This window comes from Halichondria panicea, chromosome 1, assembly GCF_963675165.1.
Source record: "Halichondria panicea chromosome 1, odHalPani1.1, whole genome shotgun sequence".
Taxonomy (NCBI): Eukaryota; Metazoa; Porifera; class Demospongiae; order Suberitida; family Halichondriidae; genus Halichondria; species Halichondria panicea.
This window is the reverse complement of record NC_087377.1, coordinates 4,268,736-4,290,512: the sequence shown is the minus strand read 5'-3', so window position 1 is coordinate 4,290,512 and position 21,777 is coordinate 4,268,736. Positions and strand designations below refer to the sequence as shown.

Here is a 21,777-nt window from a genome sequence, read left to right as displayed (position 1 = left end):
CTACTCATGAGAGACCGTGGAGCAACGCCCACCACCACACTATTAGGGTTTCCCATTTCCAAAAGAGGGGTGGAGCTGGAACCTTGCTAAAAATTTAGCGTTATAATAGGGAAAAAGCGGTCTCAGGATTTACATGAGCTACCCATTACACAAAAATAATAAATAATTACAATAAATATTCTTCAATGTTTAGTGTGTTGCCATGGTTATTGTCTCTCAAGTAAGACAGTGTTTGTTTAATAACTGATCTAACGAAATCCTGCTGTGCAGTAGTGAAGTGGTCCACAGTTGGCACACCATTGCGGTGCTTCCTGGAGGAGGGGAGGGTATGATGACTTAGTCTTAGCTGTGAATGGAATGGAGTATTATTGCTTGTACTATTAATTATAGTGATAGCCTATATAATTATAGTAATGATCGGGAATCTTTATGATTTCACCACTGAACAATGAAACTTGCGTTGCCTATAGTCTCGAATACCCTCCACCACTGAACAGTGAAACTTGCGTTGCCTAGTCTCGAATACCCGCCTCAACCTAAAAGCTTTTAGGTTGAGGCGGGTATTCGAGACTATGCGTTGCCCTTCAGGGGCAGATCAACAGTGCATGCATGGTTGTAATTAATAAAGAGGTGGCCTGCTAACACAGGTCCAAACACATGATATGGAGAAAATTTGATTAACCTGCCGCATGGCTGCATGGTGATCACACTACATGGTACATGGATAACATATAAAGTGAACAAATCTCCCTAAGTAACCCGAAACCATAGACTCACCTCTTGAACTTAGTGAAGTCTTTGGTCAGGTGGTTTTCTAATTCTTGATGATCATAGGGAAAGCTTATAAAGTCAAGCATCTTTTCAACATTTGAAACAATGTCAACTTTCAAATCCTCGTACCTGAATGGGAATTTAGGTTGAACAGGAATGGAGTATATATACGTACATACAATTGTGACAGCTCATACGTTCAATAGATATACACATCAGTGCATGCATGCAAGGAGTATAATAATTTTATTATTCGTATACAGATCTAAAATAAGTATTATGAGTGCACAGACACTTACATGCCAGCGATAGCTCTATGGGCAACTTAATTGGGAATAATTATTAATTGGATATTATACACAATTATTATACAGAGGTGGCCTTGGTTTTTTTGTATACAATTAAACAGTTCTTTGGGACCGCCTTCATATCACATGCAGTTGACTATTTTTCAGGGGTGATGGCCATTATAAGAGGGGTTCCATATATATACACTATAAATACGTATAATTATATCTGATTTATTACCTGATCATCATGGTGGGGTGGTCGTGAGATTCTACCAGCCACATTCTGAAGTACTTGCCCCATCGTTTTGATTCCCTCTCAACAAAAGTTTTCCACTTCCGATTGGCTCCTAATAATTACATATAAACAACTGTGTAATTTTACATAAAGTGTTGTTTTAAATGCCTTTTTAGGGTCAAAATTTTTAAAATCACTGAATGGTCGACATTCATGCATTGAAAAGCTACTAAAAACTACATTTGTGATTATGTAAGTGTACAAAACATGTTATTTTCTTTATGAAGTATGTGATAATTGCAATTAAAGGAAGCTACAAAGATATAGCTCACCAAAACTTTTAAGAGAGGTGGTACCGGTATGGTTCTGTGACGTCTCCCTAGTCCATTCCGAGACCAACGCGTCAAACGGGTTCCGGACTATCAAAATAGCACTGCCAAACCCGGAAGACTGCATGCACAGGAATTAAAGCATGATGACATAAAGTACTCATGCAATATACAGTGTTGCAAAAACTTATTATTACAGCTTACATGTTTTGCAAGTGAAAACCAAAAATGAACTATGAAGTATTAACCCTTTTACAATCAGGCAAGGATCGTGGTGTTATACAAGTACCGATACATAATTATGCGACCATATTTTTGTTCGCCATAAACACTCATGCAAAGTTCGCAAATGTTTGATGCTCACAAAACATCGTTTCCAAGACAGCATGCATCAATACCCACCCCCGGACTCTTGCTCCATTGTACAGGCTTGTTAGTGTGATGCGTCTTGACAACACACACCGCCCCCGTCATCAGCCCCTCCCCGTTAAAGCCCCTCTCTCTCAGTAGACTGTCTGTGTACTTGGAGCCTGGAGAGGTGGACATTTACAACACATAGATACAGTAATCATATATAATTTAGCCTGCTCAATTTATATACAAGTATAATGTATGTACCGTACTACTGGAATGTTTTGCAAGCATCAAACATTTGTGAACTTTGCGATGGTTGATCAATTCACAACAATAAAATCTGCAAAACCTAGTAAATACACACGATCTTTGCCAGAACGCAATGGTTAGATCGCAAAGGGTCAAATTTTCTGCTGATTTGGCTCATTCGCAAAGGTTTTTCACCCGCAAAATATTCTAGTAATACCGGTATATATATTGCCACTGAAGTGTGCTATAAATACGTACACGAGCTTAAAAATTAATTATGTTTATGGCCAATTACAAGACTCCGAAAACATGATGTGATATAATTTACACTTAGTTATGTACATATACATGTACTTCAATCCATTTATCCCCTGGCTGGACCATGCTGTATGGAGCCTTCTCTAGTAATCAACCCCTATACAGCCCAGGTATATATAGCCACTTGCTGTACCCTCTTGCTGTACCTGTACACACTCCAGTAGCCTTCTCCAGTAGTCCTCTAGCCCAGGTGTTACCAGAGCCAGGGAAACTAGCCAGAGCCACTGCTGAGCGACTGCTACCATTCATAAAGTGACAAGGTCCGTTAATGGATGAGACTTGAGCCATCTTTGACTTCAGTGACAAACCAGAACTGTATGGACGAGAGATATGGTATACATTGTTACATGGACATGCAGTGCTGTGAAGACTGGCTAATTGTCTATCCTAAGCAGGTCACCCTCTATAATATACAGCCATGCAGGTTAATGGGCCCCAAAGTCTCCACAGCATGCATGCATTTGGACCTGTGTTAACAGGCCACCTCTTTGTGATAGTCACGGTTGCAATTAGTCTTCCCGTGCAAGAGGTGACCACTAAAATAGTATAGCATAATAATAATTATATAAATAGTCATTATAGTCTTATGTTGTACGTATACAATAGGACATTATAATTGAGCCATACAACATAATTGTATACATGATTTACTATACACTATACTCACAGCATTTTTGTTGTAAAGTCCTTGTATCTTTTCATGTTTCCTGGTTTCAGGAACTCAGAGCACATGCTATCTCTGCAAGGAAATTAAAGGGTGCATGAGGGATATAGTGAGAAAGGGGCCGGTGGAAGTATGAACATAACGAGAGAAACAATCTAGCTACGACTAGTTTTACTTTATACAGTGAAACCTGTTGCAGTATATGTCATGCGCAAGGGACTATATACATGCATGTATATATATATACAGACACCTTTATTGGCTCGATATATAATTATGAAACCAACCCCCTCTCTTTGGGGAACAACATTTTGGCCGTTATGGTGCATGGCTTTTGTTTGTGGGTTCTTTTGTACACAAACTGTTCATTTGCATGCATGTGTGACTTCATTAATCGCAGTTGACATTTCTTTGGGGGTGGCCATGCATGCAGAGGGGCTCCACCGTACACTTGTATACAACTACCGTATATAGCACATAATTTTCGAGGGGCTTAATTTTCGCGGATTTTGTGTGTTAGCAATCCTACACGAAAATTAAATCCACGAAATTTTTCTTTAATTAGATTTAATTAGATTAGATTGTGTGGCTTCCAGTAAGCAGTCATTCCGCGAACATTGTGCAACTGCTTTTAGAGGGTGCCTCGAAAATTCCGCGCTATATAATTATACGGTATAAGCCATACTTTCTAACAATTTTTGTGCCGGTATAATTATATGCCAGGGCAGGGGTATCTGCATGCACGAGCACCATGTACCATATAGATATAATAATAATGCTTGCACACAGCATATCATACTTACCGGCAAGTGTAGCCATTGATGGTTGGTGGGGGATAGTTACTCTCAAAGAGTCTGTTTTTGTCGATAGTTGGTACTGATACTGGTTTCTTCTTGTGAGGAGGTACTGCCATATTCTGTGATGATGGAGCCAAAGAGCTCTGCCCAGATTCTGTGTGTGTGGTTTGAAGCACAGATATATATGTATGACGTAGTTGCCGCTTGGGTATATAGACCAACAGTGGCTGTAATACTGAAAGAGGTGGTCTGCTAACACAGGCCAAACATGCACATGATTAACCTGGCTGTATTATAGAGGGTGACCTGCTTATATGGTGACCACAATAGATAAGTTATATACCTACCAAGTAATGCATTATAATGCGTGCATAATACACTTAATATACCTTTATGAAAAAGTTTTTGAGTAGCCATTTTCTCATTGTCCATTCCTTTGTTGACTCCAATCGCTACACTATATACCAATCCATCTTCAATAGGGATCATCTCCGTTTCTGCGTCTTCCGAAACAAAACCACCGTTTCTTGTGAAATATCGTCCGCTATTAAGTGGTGACTGGTTTTGAAATGCTCCAAACGAAACCATGGTTACTAATACAGCCAGAACAATAATCAATAATATAAATCTGCACCTGCTCATTCCCTATTGAAGCTTCAAGTTTAGTGATTGATAAGCTGAGAATTGAACTTTACTCTTTCATTATAGCACAAAAATTCGATGTCTTATTCTTAAACACACACTTTTAGTGCCTCAGAGCTCACAACACATGGCAACACAAGAATGTACTATTATACAGAAACCTGCAAGCTACTAGTACATATAATTGCATGCATGGATATACAGAAACCTGTGAAGTAATAATTAAGCTAGTGTAAATCTAACTGCAAGTTTAGCAGAGAAGCCATGCATAGAGATTGGGCCATGGGCCAAGAATAAAATAATGGTATACATCATGAAAAGTGAATACTACGTAGTAACAAATTAATTAAAAATCGCTAATGATTAGTGTATTCTTCAAGTTTGTATGTGTGTTTGAAGGTAGCCTTTAACCTGTTGGTAACTGTTTTTACAGCACTGGAAATGAGCTGCTCCTGCTTAGTGGTGAATGGGTTAAAAGCTCTGGTTGACTTGCGATGAAAACTGGATTTCCCAGAGTTAAGTCTCTCGGCAATTTGGTCTCCTGCATGTGTGTGTGTGTGTTTGGGAGATTGGAAATAAAATTTGTATGCGGGGGGGCACAAAGATACCTTTTAGAATACGATTAAGAGGGGGCTTCTGAGCTACTGTTTGGAGAATTAATACGTATCATGAACAATTTAACGTAATAATTAATAAGTAACTGGTGAAACGTACTGTTTAGATAGAACGATAAGAAATCCAAAATTCTTCCAATTTCGCTTGTAACATTCTCTTTCAAATCTTCATATCGAATCAGTATTACATCTCGATCGTCTGGACAATCGATTAACCAATTAAACTCTTTCACCCATTTCTGTATTTTGTCACTCACAAACAAGTTCCAGTCTTTGTATGAGCCTGAGTGTGAAGAGTGGGGACTAGGGGAGTGATACATGTACAGTCAATATTATGCATGTGCTTCGATATTGGTGGTGAGACATGTTTCTATGGTGGTGGTCGCTGAAGAGTTGGCCTGCTATATAACACAGGTCCAAACATGCTCGTGCTATGGAGGTTTGGGGACCCACTAACCTGTGTATTATATAGAGGGTGACCTGTCCACAATAGACTATCAACATAAATCAACTCAGTGTGTGGGTCAAACTGTGAAGTTATATAATCACTTCACGAACTATATAGCACGTACCGAAGTATTCAGGGCCGAAAGAGTCTGTGTGGGAGGAGCTTGTATTGCCATGGAGACCATGCTTCAAACTCAGTTCACGGTTCCATTCCGATACCAGTGCATGGAATGGGTTTCGGACTATGAAGATGACCATGTCATAGTGAGGCCTATCCTGTGTGGGGATGCATGGATGGAAAGCAATCATTTATATGATAATTTTACCTTAATTGAGATCTCTACTAAACTTTTTTGCTGAAGTTTCTTTCGTAAATGTAGTTATTAAGTCCATGCAGATTCAAAATGTGCATTTGTATAGCAGGTATAATTGTGGTACATGTATAATAACATACAGCGGGGGTATAAATGTTCGTTCGTGGTTTTCGCAGATCAAGCATCTAGCGAAAACATTTATACCCACGAATATTTAATATCGCATGCATGCTGCAAAGGCTACTATTCCGCGAAAACCTTTCTAACGGTCATGCAGTCCGCGAAACTTTATACCCTAGAAATATACCCGCTATACGGTACTTATACCGTACCTTGAAGCCAAACTGTGGTACATTTTTGACAGTGGTCCACTTTGGAGCCGGAGTGTGTTCTTTCACCACCAGTACAGATGAACTTTGAATTCCCTCTCCGTCGAAGCCACTCGACCGCAAGGCCCCGTCACAGTACACAGATCCTATACAATTTTTTTTGAGAAATTGTGATCACTAAAAACTAAAGCTCTAAACTATATCATGCTTCCAATGTGCATTCAAGTAGAAATGAAAACACACTGACTACCATAATTATTACTGCGATTTTTGAGAGCGTTGATCACAATGATATAATTTATAGTATAATCGTGTACCTGTACATATTCCAGTGGCAGTCTGCAGTAGTTCTCTCACCCACGTGTTGCCAGACCCGGGAAAACTGACCAATCCAGTTACACCTCTGCCGGAACCATTCATGAATCGGCAACGCCCAGAGGTGAGGGGGTCACTGTCAATACTGAACTTGTACGAACTGCCTAGTTTCTGTATTTGAAACAAAAACATGGTTACGTAGCAATCAATCAAATCGGCATCCTTTAGCATATTTATACTGCACACAAATATTCTAGAATGTGATACAATAAATACAAGGCAATAGCAATTGGGGAATATAAATAATATGCAGTACGTGGAACTCCTCTTATGGCCACCCCTGAAGAAATAGGCCAACCCCTCAATAAAGCTACGTCTGTACAATGGCCGAAAGGTTGTTCTCCAATCATGGCATCATGCTATCATTATAGCATCTACTCCTGTTAGTAGGTACGTAGGTAGTCGGTACTACTAGGGATGTGCCCATATGCACCGGTCGGTGGTGGTTGGTACTAAATTTACTGTGGTAGCCTTCTAAACACAGTTCGACCAAGCAATTATAATAAGCAGCGGAAGTGGGCGTGGCAACAAGGCTAATTATACTACAGATATAAAAGAGGCAAATCTGTGTGCTAACTTGAGATCAACAATTGACACCACTGGGCAAATCGCTAGCAATAATAATCATTATTATTGGGGCCGGTGATGACATCTTATTATAGCGATTCTTACGTCTAGTTCCTCTTTTGCTCGTATGACGCTAATTTTCCGTTTTGTCCTCACTCGGCAAATATTAAACAACCGCCTGTCCCGCCCACTCAAGTACTGGGTGCACAGTATGTCGTCGCATCTCTCCTCGTTCTGATTGGACGCTTTCCCGCCGTTTTCCCAGGAAGTCGGAGGGGACAGACCGACTGAATACTGAATCTCAATTTTCTCATTTCGTCGATCATTCATATATTTCGTGATCAGTTTTTTTGGATTTTTTGTATTTAGCGTACGAGAGAGTAAAATATTAAAATGATCTTTCGGGCGATTAGTGAGTGGGTGCCATGGTAACTCGTATCGTCGCTCAAGATTCGATTCGATATATAAATCATTAACAGAATGTTTGTTTGGTCGAGTACGAGTGGTAGTGGTAGTAGATCTAGTGGGGGGATATCGGCTGGTCCACAGTAGGTAGAGTCCAGTGATGGTGAGGAAGGAGAGACAGATGGCAGCCAGTTTTACCTGCCTCCTCAGTGATAAGGCCGCCATTGGGCGATATCACAGCACTACGTAGCTACTTTAATTAATATAGATCAATACTAATTTTGTAGCCATTATAGGTAAAGATCACTAAATAGAAAGCTCATTTTTTCTCTTTTTTGACGTGTATAATTATGGTAAAGATCATCAAACTAGAAACTCTACTTGCTGCAGATATGTACATGCAATTGAACTCTAGCATTTTGACACATAATTTATGTAACGTTATAATACAACAATCATGCATAGTACAATCAATTACAATGAACTTGTATACTTCTTATATATGTACTGTGACTGACCACACAAAAAAATTGAACAGGAATGTGAATGTTTTCTCAATTTAGTATAGAAACTCGTGCAAATTATTTTTATGACAGTCGGGAGAGAAATCACTAATTAATAAGCTCTCGTATCAGTTTAGGAATTGCGACGGGGGTTGGGAGAAGGTGACCTTTGACCTCCAGGGATGGATGTCTCGTCATCTGGTCGCTGCTGGTGGTAGGGGTGGCCTTGACGCATACCGCCAGAGGGAGGGGGACCGCCCTGTGTGTGGGGGGGGGGGGGGTAAAGTAAAGGTACAAAGGACGTAAGCACAGAATCTTCCTACGAAATTACAATTACCAAATTTTTATGATCATTATCTACGGTCAATTCAATCAACTAAAAATGTGGTATTACGATTATAATTATAAAATACAAGTCCCAATCATTATTATGATATAAATGTCCCCCTACCCGTCCCCTCCACAACTCACACTCACTCTTCGTTGTCCCGGCTGTGAGAACATGACTCCGCCCCCCTGAGAGTATATGGACGAGCTGGTCGTGAGGGGGTGGTCAGTCTGCACTATCTGGGGGTAGCTGCCTGGACGCATGTAGGTGGGGCTTGTTACCATGGGGACTGGGGTGGATATGGGCTGAGTGTACGTCCGGAAGGGGGACGACGGTGGTTGCTGGCCAGTGGGAGTCTTACTAGGCATCTGTGTGTGTGTGTGTGTGTGTGTGTGTGTGTGTGTGTGTGTGTGTGTGTGTGTGTGTGTGTGTGTGTGTGTATTGGGGGGGGGTAGAATCATGGCAGTGCAAAGATAAAACTGAAACATGTATAGCGGTCACCAAGAATGGTAAAATTTAAGTTCTAGTATAACAATTCAACTCTACGTGTACACACCTGCATTGGAGGGTTGCCAGGTCGTGAGTACATTCCTGACATCCCTGGACTCCTGTAACCAGGGTTGAGCATACCACGAGGCTAGAGGGGGAGGGGCCAGACAGGTGAGTGTATATACAGTAGAACCAAGCTACGTATGGCCGACAACAACAACGGCAAATTTGTATTCTATGTTTACCGGGAACTACACATAGCTCATACTTCCCTGTTAAATACACCCACAAGTTAGATCCAATTATAGGCACACGTACACGTACACGTACATACAAGAGTTTAGCGATTGAAACAGGAAAATATTCAGCCTCATAATAATCATTGCAGCACTATTTAAGAATATTTACGTATCGTACAAGGGCTGCTGTAACTCACGGGTGGTTGCTGGGTGATGGGAGTGCCGTATGAGTAGTAGGATCCAGGAGTCATGGAGGGACTGGAACGCCTAAATGAAGGGAAGGGGGAACAGAGGTCATGAAGATTGCAGCATGTCGTTTATTGTACATGTAGCAGCTAATAATCATGAGACTGCATGTGGTTACTAGTTACATACAGTAAAGCCTGTGTATTGTGGTCTCCCTATAAGCAGGTCACTCCGCAGATTACATTACGTTGTGATTCACTCCCAAGCACACACACCCTACACTCCATCACACACACATACGCTCCCCCCACACACACACACGTTTAAATTTACCCTCCCTCCTTCACCCCACCCACACACTCTTTCACCCCACCTTCCCCCATACACCCACACACCCACACCACTCACCCCATGTTAGGGGGTGGGTACTGCTGGTAGGACTGGTTGGGAGGCAGCTGAGTGGGCCGCTCGTGACTCCTAGCATCCCTGGAAATCACTGGTGTGCGGATGTCTTGATGACTGATTGGTTTCTCGCAGTGAAGATTGGCAGAGTACTGTGCGGGGGAGAGAGGGATGAAAAAACAGTGAGTACATGTACACTTCATATTATGATGACATAAATTATACATGTAATAATGTGTGTGGGGAAAATGTGATATGTGCTGGTTAGTATAGTGATGGTCGGTACCACTTTTTAGACTACCTCTTCGGTTTTGTTTATGATATAAAAGAGGCAAATTTGTGCGTTGAATTTGAGATCGACGATTGAAAATAGCCACCAGTCCATTAGCTTTATGACAAAAATTTGACACAAAGCTACAAGCTAATTAATTAAAATTTTGATGTGGTATTTTTACCCTGCTATCTCCGGAGGGGCCGTCTTTGACTGCCACCATCATTCCAGCTTTGTTGGGACTGAATATTATAGAACCATCATTGGAAATCCCCGAGGGTGAAGAGTTCCCCTGTGTGTGTGTGGGTGTGTGTGTGTGTGTGTGTGGTGTGTGTGGTATGTGTGTGTGTGTGTGTCACACTCAACAACTTGAGGAGGTTACAAAGAAAAAAGCACTCTCGGTGATGTGCCCATGAAGTGATGGATCGTATTTTTCAATCGTCAATCTCAATTCAACACAAAATTTTCCTCTTTTATCAGAAAACTAGGCCTAAGCGGGGTAGGTGTTGTCTAGAGGTGCATGGCTAGCACCAACCACCACCATTGACCAGTGTGGGCTCATCCCTACCATCTGTAGACACTCTTAAAAAAAAAAAACTCAGAATTTCCAAAAGAATCAACAGTTATTTTTCACTCACATAAGTGCCTCTTGATGCTATAGTGAGGCCCTGAGGGGACTGCATTATTTTGCTCATTTTTATCTTGGTCTGGTTGAGCTCATCTCTCAGTTCCGTCACATCACTTTTATAACAGTCGATATCGTCTTGAAGCTCTGTGATTTTGTCATCCTGAGAAGAAAAATTATACGTAATCATAAATAGAGTGCAAAGGATTGAGTGCATATACCGACCAGCGAGATAATTAATTTGAGCCCAATTAATCAATTAATTATTATAATTATAATACCACACACCACACCAACAATACATGTATTTAATAGCATTGTATTACCTTGGCGTCAATATCTCTGTTAAGCTCCGCCTTTTCTTGTCCCAACACGTTGATCTTGTGCTCCATATCGCTACTGGCAATGGCGCGCTTGTACTCCTCATTCTCGAGCTGGGTCTTGAGCACCAGCAGCTCAGTCTCGTAGCTCTGACGCTGCTCCGTGGCCTGGTTGCTCTGTACGTGTGTGTGTGTGTGTGGGGTGGGAGGGTATTTATATTTATCGCCAATTACATTTCTGTCACATTGTCAAGGTGATAAACGTGATAAGTCCCATGATCATGTTATGGTAAGGGTTGCCCTCGTGTTGTGTGTTGTGTCTATTACATTATCATGACTAGTTTCTATTTCATAGATTGGGATTGGCCTCCTTCAAGACTAGGCCACTATTCGAGGCGAGGCTACTATTCAAGCATACATGTACTGTACATAGTTATACTACTGTACGTACCTGATCTTCCAACACTTTCCTGAGGTCATCTCTCTCCCTCTCCATCTTCTTGAAGGCCTCCATTGAGATACCACCTGCACAGTGCAATACACACAATCAGTGCCAGTATCAATCAAGCATATATACATGTGATGGAGGAGGGGCTGCTCTCCTTGCAGTGTAGACTGCAATCTAGACCCTGAGTGCATTCACATGCCAACAGTTGTTACAATAGATGGCTTTGGAGGGCTTTGCAACTTTAGAAATTTACGGCAACCTCAGGAGCAAGAGAAAATGATGCCATTAAGTGAAAATTGCTGAGACCACGTGAAATTATGTAAAACAGTCCGAAAATTTTTTATGTTAGTGTACCACACCCACCTTCCATGCCACCTGCACCAGAGTCTTTGCTCATGAGCATCTCGAGATCTTTCTGTGCAATCTCGAGTGTCTGTAGTAGCTCTCCCTTCTCTGATATGTAGAGGTCCAGTTGGTCCCTCAGCTTGTCCACATCGTCTGTACGAGGGAAAGAAGGGGGAGGGTAAAGCATGATGGGGTGTGTGTGTGTGGGGTGTGTGTGTGTATGTGTGTGTGTGGGTGGGGTGGGTGTGTGTGTGTGTGTGTGTGTACGAGGAAAGGAAGGGTAAAGCATGGCCGGCCATGAGTGGTTACTATAATTATAGTCTTAATATTTCAATGTTACACACATTTTGCCTTTTTATGCGTGACCACCACCGACCCACATACCTGACATTATAACTACAAACTAGGCAGTCGTACAAAGCTCAGTATTGACAGTAACCCTTCTGGGAATTCCATTCACGTACCGGCTTCTTTGGCTTTGATCTTGAGCTCTCGATCGACACGCTCGAGTTTCTCAAGTGAGGAAGCGTGGCTAGTCCGCAACTGGTCTAACTCGTTAGTCTTGTCCTCCAACAACTTCTCGTACCTGTGTACAGTTAGAGTAGTAGAGTAGAGGAAATAGCAGATGCTATACTAACAACAGATAATTATTATAGACATACTTTTGGTGGAGGAAAAGCATACATTAGTAACATTATACGTACATGTACATGTACAGTGGGAGATTAAAAGCATAGTTCATATATATATAACGAAAGGAGGGTGGTTTTGTTTTGATATCTACACGTAGATCGAGTAGCAGGTAGCAAGCGTTGTGTACATGTAGGAGATATAAACTATAGCTATACATGTACATAACAAAAAGAGTTTCAGTTTCTAGAGTGAGTGACAAGTAGCAAGGGTTGTGTATGATCACTAATTGAGTGGCTGCAAAGACGTGCTATTCAAAACTATACATACCTAGCTTGCATGCCAGAGGGAGCATCAGTTTGTTCTACCTGGGGGGTCGCCTGTGTGTGTGTGTGGGGGGGGGGATTATAATTATTATGAATTAAAGATAATATAGACATCGCATAATTATAATAATTAAGTAATCTTCACATGGTCAGGAGTGCACACCCACTTCAGTCCATACCCAAAACAACAACTCTATATAATAGTGCTAGGTAACAACTAGGTGACAACACTTTCAGTTTTATGTCAGAGCAGCCATGCAGACAATACACCACATACCACACAAGACACCCAGAAACCTTCATAAGCTATGCCACGTACAATCCGTTAATAAGCTATATTACGGTTATTAGTACGTACACAATTGAGGTCTTAAACTGTAAAACTCTCATGCAAAATTAAACCTTAATACATGTACATGTACATCAGGCACTTCAACAGACAGCTAGAGGTTTCACGCTCTTTATAGACCAATATTTAGGGACACACGTTGAGAATGAATTCTGTGAACAGTGAAACCTCTAGCTGTCTATTGTGGTCACCCTCACCTGCCTAGCTACAGGGCTTCTCCATAATTATACACATGCAGCTCTTTTCTTTGTTGGGGTTTCAGACCTGTCAGTAAACACATAGCTACTAGGGGCTCACAAAGACACACACACACAGTGCTATAGAGCGGAGGCAATTTTTTTTAGTTATGAGTACAGTGAAGTTTGTCTATAGTGGTGGCCTTTAGCCCTGGGTAGACCTACAGTGGCTGTAATAAAGAGGTGGTCTGCTAACACAGGCCCAAACACGTGCTATAGAGACTCTGGAGCACATTAACCTGGCTGTATTATAGAGGGTGGCTTGCTAACACAGGTCCAAACACATGCTATGGAGACTTTGGGACCCATTAACCTGGCTGTATTATAGAGGGTGGCCTGTTAACACAGGTCCAAACACATGCTATAGAGACTATGGAGCACATTAACCTGGCTGTATTATAGAGGGTGGCTTGCTAACACAGGTCCAAACACATGCTATGGACACTTTAAGGCCCATTAACCTGGCTGTATTATAGAGGGTGGCCTGCTAACACAGGTCCAAACACATGCTATAGAGACTATGGAGCACATTAACCTGGCTGTATTATTATATAATAGAGGGTGGCTTGCTAACACAGGTCCAAACACATGCTATGGACACTTTAAGGCCCATTAACCTGGCTGTATTATAGAGGGTGGCCTGCTAACACAGGTCCAAACACATGCTATAGAGACTATGGAGCACATTAACCTGGCTGTATTATAGAGGGTGGCTTGCTAACACAGGTCCAAACACATGCTATGGACACTTTAAGGCCCATTAACCTGGCTGTATTATAGAGGGTGGCCTGCTAACACAGGTCCAAACACATGCTATAGAGACTATGGAGCACATTAACCTGGCTGTATTATAGAGGGTGGCTTGCTAACACAGGTCCAAACACATGCTATGGAGACTTTGGGACCCATTAACCTGGCTGTATTATAGAGGGTGGCCTGTTAACACAGGTCCAAACACATGCTATAGAGACTATGGAGCACATTAACCTGGCTGTATTATAGAGGGTGGCTTGCTAACACAGGTCCAAACACATGCTATGGACACTTTAAGGCCCATTAACCTGGCTGTATTATAGAGGGTGGCCTGCTAACACAGGTCCAAACACATGCTATAGAGACTATGGAGCACATTAACCTGGCTGTATTATAGAGGGTGGCTTGCTAACACAGGTCCAAACACATGCTATGGACACTTTAAGGCCCATTAACCTGGCTGTATTATAGAGGGTGGCCTGCTAACACAGGTCCAAACACATGCTATAGAGACTCTGGAGCACATTAACCTGGCTGTATTATAGAGGGTGGCCTGCTAACACAGGTCCAAACACATGCTATAGAGACTCTGGAGCACATTAACCTGGCTGTATTATAGAGGGTGGCCTGCTAACACAGGTCCAAACACATGCTATAGAGACTATGGAGCACATTAACCTGGCTGTATTATAGAGGGTGGCTTGCTAACACAGGTCCAAACACATGCTATAGAGACTCTGGAGCACATTAACCTGGCTGTATTATAGAGGGTGGCCTGCTAACACAGGTCCAAACACATGCTATAGAGACTATGGAGCACATTAACCTGGCTGTATTATAGAGGGTGGCTTGCTAACACAGGTCCAAACACATGCTATGGAGCACATTAACCTGGCTGTATTATAGAGGGTGGTCTGTTTATTTACAAGTCAGTGTAATATACACGTAAATGAAGCAGTTAAATCCAACACTTCCCACAAGGGTGAAACCCGTTTCAAGGGATAACTGCCTATACACACACACACACACACACCAGGTGCACCACTTGGCTGCCACCTGTACATTAAATTAAGAAATTATGAATTTTAACAAGGTGGTTCACCCCCATAACATAATATTATATTCAATCTCAATCATGCTTAGACTGCAAATTTACGAGTATAAACAATAAATGAATGAATGAGTGGTGATGGGGAATGCCTGGCATTACTAGAGCACCCACACAACTGTGTGTATAGTAGCTCATCACAGCTCATCGGTTTATACTTCAAAAGGATGTGTGGGTGTGAACGAAAGCCCCCCTCTCCTACAACATCGTACATGTGCCTAAACAAACATCTAGAAAATAATTATGGGACTTCTTCATCAATACAAAGAGGTGATTTCAAGTAATTGTAGTGTGAGCATTGTAGGGACAGTACTGAGTGATCTCAATAGAGAGGTGGTCTCTTTAGGGAGGTCAATAGTGATAGCATTGTAGGGACAGTACTGAGTGATCTCAATAGAGAGGTGGTCTCTTTAGGGAGGTCAATAGTGATAGCATTGTAGGGACAGTACTGAGTGGTCTCAATAGAGAGGTGGTCTCTTTAGGGAGATCAATAGTGTGAGACAGTACTCTTAGCAAGAGCCCATAATAAAAAAGGGAGAGTATCAAACAAAGCATCAACCTAGCATCAGAAAGTAATGTGACTTCCTGCTTGGTAATAACTGACCAATCCGAGCGCCTAGAGCTGCTACTTGCCATGAGGCAGTAATATTGTTATTGCCAAATCATCTTAATTGATCATGCATGCGTTTCAGTCAGGAAGTCATGTTACTTTCCGAATACATCTCATGCAAGGGCAAGGCTTCGTTCGAGACTTTCTCTCTCGTTTTCTACGAACTCTCTTGCATGTAGCAATATACAAAGCTACATGATATCTGAAAGTTTAAATAATTTATGGTATCAGGAAATTGAAAGGATGTAATCAAAATTCTTTTGATAGGACCTCCGCATAAACAAATCCCAAAACGATATAATGTAATACGAGAAACGTCAACAATTACATAACTAAACGGATGATATTGCGAGTTTTAGTCTTGACACAATGCGAATGCTATAATCTCCGGAAATTCCTTTCAATTAAACATAGCTGTTTGGGACAAAACAAACGCTCGAGTGTGCCGACTCAGCAAATATGAAGTCTACCAAATCATGCAGTCTCTAGGGAATTGTACATTTGACAATTTTGTAATAATAATAACCATTTATTGCACAAGTTTTAACATCCACTTATGTAAACAACTAACTACAATGTACATGTACGCACCTTTGTCAAGGTATCTGATTGGCCGGCTTGTTGCTGGGCAACCGACAGTTTCCCTTGGAGCTCGGCAATTTGCTGACTCAAAAGTGCACAGAAACGATCCTTGACCTAAAGAAATTGAAAAACCAATTATTTCGAAGCCTCAATCATCTAGTAATTGAGGTGGCATGTGAAATACATTAATTTAGTCCATTCATCAACTTTTGTAGCCAAACAGTGGTTAGTTTGCCTCCTACGCATTCTGTAGCTCAAGAGAGCTCTAGCTACATTATCATGCTTATATTTAGAATCTAAGACTATAATTATAGTCAAACTATATCAGAAGGAAACTTTCCCCTGACCAAGCAAATCATGTAATGCAGTGTGTGTGTGAGTGGACTGAGTGGTTAGTTCGTCTCGTATGGCTCAACTTAGATCAGAAATCCGAGACTATAATCCATCGGTTTTGGCCACAAAAGGTGTTCTTGCCATTAAGCAAATAATAAAGCGTGTAAGTGGGCCAGACCATGGTGATGATTAACCGACCTTTGTAGGGTCAATAATCAATAAAGCGTGTAAGTGAGCTAAACCAAAGTGGTAATTAAGGGACCATTTGAGTCATTAGAAATGTGCGATTAGGAAAAGATTGTGATGTCATACAAACACTCGTATACAGTAGGTCTTTGCTATCTTAGATTTTGACTAGAAAAAAGTTTTCTTTACCAATTAGCAAATTTTTTAATAAAGAAAGTGGGTTAAACGATGGTACATGTGGTAGCGCATGCTTAACAGACCTTTGTAGCATGCTGTAGCTTGATGAGCTGTCTCTTGAGTGGTCCAGTGTCTGACACGTTGGATGGTAGGGACAGTCCCCCGGAGTTGTCCTTAGAGTCTGTGTCACCACCCGTCAGCTGACGTATCTGGTCCCTCGTGAACTGGAGCTCATCTTTTTGACAATCGATCACCTCCTCTAGTTGCGTGATTTTCTGTGTGTGTGTGTGGGGGGGTGGGTGAGTGTGTGTGTGTGTGTGGATAGGTGGGTGGAACATTTAGATAGCAGGCTAATGATCGGACTATAAATTGGCATTTTAAATATAACTATAATAAGTAGAATATGCCCACACTGGTCAATATAGCAAAAATAAATATAACCACCTGTTAGGCCGCCTTAGTATTAGGCTATGAAATGTGTGTGTGTTGAATTGAGAGGGTTAATAATAAATCATTTGGCTATCACTGCTATACAGTGAGACTGACTGTGTACACACAACAGACAGGTGCCACTATAAGCATGGTCAGTGTGTGTGCACCTGTAACGTAACAATATATATTCAACAAAGGGGGGATTATTCCCATTGACTAACATAGTATGGTGGTATGTGACACAGTAACCTGATAGCAGGCATACCACAGATGTATACGTTAATTGTATATAATTATACAGTATAGATTACGTAACTCCTGTTTTGTCTATAACTCAATCATGCTTGTCATTCTGCATTACCCAAGGCCACATTAGTATGTAATGTACGTACAGTGAAACCTGTCCCTAGTGTGGTCCCCTATAATCAGGTCACCCTCTATAATAAAAGTCAGTTGGTGGGCCCCAAAGTCTCCACAGCATGTGTTTGGACCTGTGTTAGCAGACCACCTCTATACATGTATTACAAGCCACTGTTGGTGTACCCAGGAGGGGAGAACCACTATAGAGACATGTTCACTATAGAGACATGTTTCTGGGATCGAGTAATTGCAAGAGATTCATGACAATAAATACATGTAGCTAATCAATGCCATCAACAGGTCACCAATGCAATGTGTTGCAACTGTCAATACAACTCTGTACTGTCAATATTTAGCATACATGTCACATGCATTACTAAACACACAAGGAAATCTGCCAACATTTCCTACGGGATGATCTGTAGGCAAGTATATATTCAGAGAGATGATCTCATGCCATACATGTACATGGTTAGATCAGAGACTGTGTTTGGGTTAGAACTATGCTCCATGACCTTTCAGGAAAAGCCCCCTTCTGTTATTATAAGCTTTCACGATACCAAAACAGCTAGCCCACTACATAAGGCTGTTGTGTATGGAGTATGGGGGCTTCAATATTATGTGATAAATTGTTAATTCTGATTCCATACAAAAGCAAACTTTTTATTATTATAACACTTTGAAAACAACACAGCAACCTCAGTTACAGATCATAGACATCATACAACATGTACAAACAAAATCCCTGTTATTATTGTTTAATTATTTCCTCCTGGACAAAACGCACAGGTCTATTGTATACAGTACCTCTGAAGGGAACTAATCCCTCTAAGTGTGTGTATCTATACACAGACTACATATCCTGTGTTGCAGGACGCACTGTTCTAGATCATTATTAAACTTCCACCTACTTCAGTAACTGAAGTAGATGTCCTCTACATAATTATGACCAGGAGTGCTGATATGTATACTTTAAGGTAGAGGCAGGTTTCAGGGAAAGCTTTACTAAAACACACAATTTAAAACGAATGATAATGAATTTAATAAAGCCACAGAGTCGGCCCAGGTTCCCAGAAAAAGCCACTATACACATAAATATCACAAAATTCATTGCATGCTCAGGACAAAGTCAGCAATTGCCACAAGAAATACTGAGAACACAAAAGCTCACATTCAGCTACAGAGCAGCTAGGATCACATCACTCCACATACAAGTGATCCTAAAACTGAGTTCATTAGTCACATGCAACAATGACTTTACTGTTGAATTTTGCACGTGACCAAGCCTAATCGAGGTACTCGTGTCGTATCTCCTCTGAGTTAGTACTACCCACAACAGGACCAGTGTGGGTACATCCCTGTTTTGATTGTCCTATACAAACGCTCACTGTATGTGTGTGTGTGTGTTACCCCCCACCTCTTCTCATACCCCCACAGCTACATAACTCGGTTCAGTCACCCAGTCAGGATCATGGACATTGTACGTTAGTTCATTTCAACCACTCACTACTCTTGGAAGGCCTATGTCATGGTATGCTCAGATCAACCTTCACAGATATACTATACTAGAGAGACTGCGATCACAGTAATTTAAAACTACTCACCACTGCCTCTAAGTATCCTGAAGCTCCTTTCCTTGTCAAACTGTTCAGTGTTTTCTTTAGCTCTGAGTTCTCTTTCATGAGGCCCTCGAGGATCTGTCGTGAGGGACCAGGGATGAATGGTGACTGCCCTGTCTTGGAGGGGAGGGAAGTGGGACCACCCTTCTGGTTTTTACTCATTTTCTCAATGTTGGAACATCTGTTTTCAAGGCGCACCACGGCTACCTCAAGTCTCTGTGGGTGTGTGTGTGTGTGGGGGGGGTATTTTTGTTGATTTAATTCATGACTAAAGGTTAATTTTGACAGCGTGTGGGCTACTGTGATGTGAGCACAGGGTCTTGCCTGTACCTCTTTCCCTCAGGCTCTATACTACGAGAGTTAGAGATACACTGCATGCATACACTTGAGCTTTTACTGTTAGTAACAGTAAAGATTTGTCATAAAATCCACGTTATCACAACATTCCACAGGTTAATTACAGCGCCACTACTCTTATTCGCCATATAGTATAATAACACCATGATTTTGTACACAGCCATTCACAATTTTTTTATGGTTCTGTAAATTACGATAAAAAACCTGTACCCACAGACCACACCCACATCTTGTACCTTATTCTTCTCCTCCACCAGTTGCAACTGCTCGTTCTTATCTTGAAGGAGGCGGGCTAATTCATTTACGCCGAGAATTCTGAGCTGAAGTTGATGATTCTCGTCTCTCAATTGCTGGTACTCCTCTTCCAGTTCATCCATGGACATGTTCCGAGTGTCACGGTGACTGTAACTAAGGAAACCGGATGAACGGGTTAGGTTAGCCGAGAGCGAGTGTGGTTGTTGTGTGCTTGGTAGCTCTGACAGATCTGCCGACATTTTGTGTGTTTTGTAGTTTACGATAAAATGTCAATTCCGATCAGTGAAGGGTGACGAGTGTGTCAATATTTAAAAGATGATTGCGTAAGATTTACAAAGTTAGCGAGATATCAGATCCAGAGAGACAACAACACGCAATGATTTATCATAGTTGGTGGATGGATGCACAGCTTTCTTGAAATTACAAGTACAAGTAAACTTTGCAATTTCAATGAAGTGTTTGTGAAACACTACTCTGAGAAAAGTCCCACCACAATTGAAAACTTTCAGTATGCGCAGACGGTCAGTCTCTGTGTAGAGCAAAAAAGGTAGTGATAACCCTGTACGTGACAAATGAATTAATACGGTTACTACGGAACAATAGTACAGTGAAACTTCTCTATTGTTGTCTACGTTATAAGCAGGCCTCTATATAGTACAGACAGGTTAATGGGCCCCAAGTCTGTTGGTCTCCGCCCACATAGATACGGTGACCACTATAGAGACAAGTGTCACTCTGTACACACACACAATGGCTATTAACCACAACTCTCAATCACAGAAAGACGTGTGCTATTAAGTAATAATGTGTGCGTGCGTACTACTACTCAATGTATATACCTTGCTCACTTAAATAACGCTTGAACTATTCGGCTTTGAAACCGTCTGTACGTACGAGTAACTCACAAACTAGACAAACTATATCTATCCCTAATCTTTAGACCACAGTTCACTTGAGTACTAATAACTAACTCTAATTATTAACTTTGAAACAACAAGGATAGAATTATAGAGGATCACGCTGGAGCACAGGAAACACAGGGACAATCCTTCACTGACCTTTCACTGCAATCACTCCGTCAATTGCGTCAATAGCCAGTCTGTAGGACACCAGGGGGACACTTTTTAGCGACTGCTTACGTAGTAGCCAGAGCCAGATATTTCTTAGGCCTTACTGCGTTTCCTTTCAGAAAACCACCTCGTATTATTATGGAGTGTCATAATCATGCGACATATTTGGCTGTGCGGGTGCATTTGGTGAAGTCCCTTAAAATGACCACAACAACTACAGTAAATTAATGACCTCACAATGTAACACATTTTTTGCGCATGCGCATTCATTGCAACTATAGCCACATTACCTTGCGGTCTGGAATCGAGGCTATGTTAGGCTGTATCCTATTAAAAGCCGCGATAAGAAAGGCAAAAATTCCTCATTCCCGATCCCTGAAGTGTATCATGTATGAACAATGTAAATCACTTAATGAACAATGTAAATCACAATGTAAATCATTTAATGAACAATGTAAATCACATAAGCACCTGAATAGTATACAAATTGTTCAACAATTCAAACGCCTGTATACAAGTACACAATCAATCAGTCAGC

The 21,777-nt window shown here is 41.3% G+C and overlaps 3 protein-coding genes across 11 annotated transcripts; all 3 read right to left on the bottom strand.

Moving 5' to 3' along the window:
- Positions 1-32: 32 nt before the first annotated feature.
- On the bottom strand, positions 33-4,649 carry LOC135336314 (WSCD family member AAEL009094-like). 2 transcript variants are annotated; one of them, XM_064532079.1, is made up of 9 exons: positions 4,397-4,649; positions 4,014-4,161; positions 3,214-3,285; positions 2,693-2,859; positions 2,028-2,155; positions 1,629-1,746; positions 1,300-1,408; positions 778-900; positions 33-311 (listed from the first exon to the last, which is right to left on the bottom strand). In XM_064532079.1, exons 1-9 carry the CDS (start codon positions 4,647-4,649, stop codon positions 167-169), a joined length of 1,263 nt encoding a protein of 420 aa, XP_064388149.1. In that variant the 3' UTR covers positions 33-166. The 2 variants fall into 2 exon arrangements, with proteins under 2 accessions (XP_064388149.1, XP_064388155.1); XM_064532085.1 differs by lacking the exon at positions 3,214-3,285.
- A 356-nt stretch (positions 4,650-5,005) lies between these two features.
- On the bottom strand, positions 5,006-8,026 carry LOC135336150 (sialate:O-sulfotransferase 1-like). 2 transcript variants are annotated; one of them, XR_010394782.1, is made up of 7 exons: positions 7,401-8,026; positions 6,671-6,839; positions 6,357-6,499; positions 5,836-5,986; positions 5,521-5,546; positions 5,364-5,462; positions 5,048-5,190 (listed from the first exon to the last, which is right to left on the bottom strand). XR_010394782.1 is itself a non-coding variant. In XM_064531889.1 (6 exons), exons 1-6 carry the CDS (start codon positions 7,923-7,925, stop codon positions 5,006-5,008), a joined length of 1,356 nt encoding a protein of 451 aa, XP_064387959.1. In that variant the 5' UTR covers positions 7,926-8,026. The 2 variants fall into 2 exon arrangements, 1 of the variants encoding a protein (XP_064387959.1); XM_064531889.1 differs by having other exon boundaries at positions 5,006-5,190; positions 5,364-5,546.
- A 101-nt stretch (positions 8,027-8,127) lies between these two features.
- On the bottom strand, positions 8,128-21,404 carry LOC135335337 (uncharacterized). 7 transcript variants are annotated; one of them, XM_064530820.1, is made up of 17 exons: positions 21,228-21,404; positions 20,151-20,728; positions 19,543-19,773; positions 17,230-17,421; positions 16,460-16,564; positions 12,817-12,866; positions 12,321-12,442; positions 11,875-12,009; positions 11,515-11,588; positions 11,070-11,240; positions 10,757-10,906; positions 10,303-10,410; positions 9,854-9,999; positions 9,457-9,526; positions 9,088-9,168; positions 8,675-8,899; positions 8,128-8,462 (listed from the first exon to the last, which is right to left on the bottom strand). In XM_064530820.1, exons 2-17 carry the CDS (start codon positions 20,406-20,408, stop codon positions 8,337-8,339), a joined length of 2,244 nt encoding a protein of 747 aa, XP_064386890.1. In that variant the 5' UTR covers positions 20,409-20,728; positions 21,228-21,404; the 3' UTR covers positions 8,128-8,336. The 7 variants fall into 7 exon arrangements, with proteins under 7 accessions (XP_064386890.1, XP_064386877.1, XP_064386914.1 ...); XM_064530807.1 differs by having other exon boundaries at positions 20,151-20,698; XM_064530844.1 differs by having other exon boundaries at positions 8,681-8,899; positions 20,151-20,698.
- Positions 21,405-21,777: the final 373 nt, after the last annotated feature.

Excerpts from the sequence above, each read along its gene's own strand:
- LOC135336314 (XM_064532079.1), bottom strand. The coding sequence starts at position 4,649 with ATGAGCAGGTGCAGATTTATATTATTGATTATTGTTCTGGCTGTATTA. Across the intron at positions 3,286-4,013 it reads ATCAATGGCTACACTTGCCG|AGATAGCATGTGCTCTGAGT; the intron begins GTAAGTATGATA and ends ATTTCCTTGCAG. Across the intron at positions 1,747-2,027 it reads AATGGAGCAAGAGTCCGGGG|TCTTCCGGGTTTGGCAGTGC; the intron begins GTGGGTATTGAT and ends CTGTGCATGCAG.
- LOC135336150 (XM_064531889.1), bottom strand. The coding sequence starts at position 7,925 with ATGGCGGCCTTATCACTGAGGAGGCAGGTAAAACTGGCTGCCATCTGT. Across the intron at positions 6,840-7,400 it reads GAGCAAAAGAGGAACTAGAC|AAACTAGGCAGTTCGTACAA; the intron begins GTAAGAATCGCT and ends TTTCAAATACAG. Across the intron at positions 6,500-6,670 it reads TGCCACTGGAATATGTACAG|GATCTGTGTACTGTGACGGG; the intron begins GTACACGATTAT and ends AAAATTGTATAG.
- LOC135335337 (XM_064530820.1), bottom strand. The coding sequence starts at position 20,408 with ATGTCGGCAGATCTGTCAGAGCTACCAAGCACACAACAACCACACTCG. Across the intron at positions 10,000-10,302 it reads GCCCCTCCGGAGATAGCAGG|TACTCTGCCAATCTTCACTG; the intron begins GTAAAAATACCA and ends TCCCCCGCACAG. Across the intron at positions 9,527-9,853 it reads TACCCACCCCCTAACATGGG|GCGTTCCAGTCCCTCCATGA; the intron begins GTGAGTGGTGTG and ends CCCTTCATTTAG.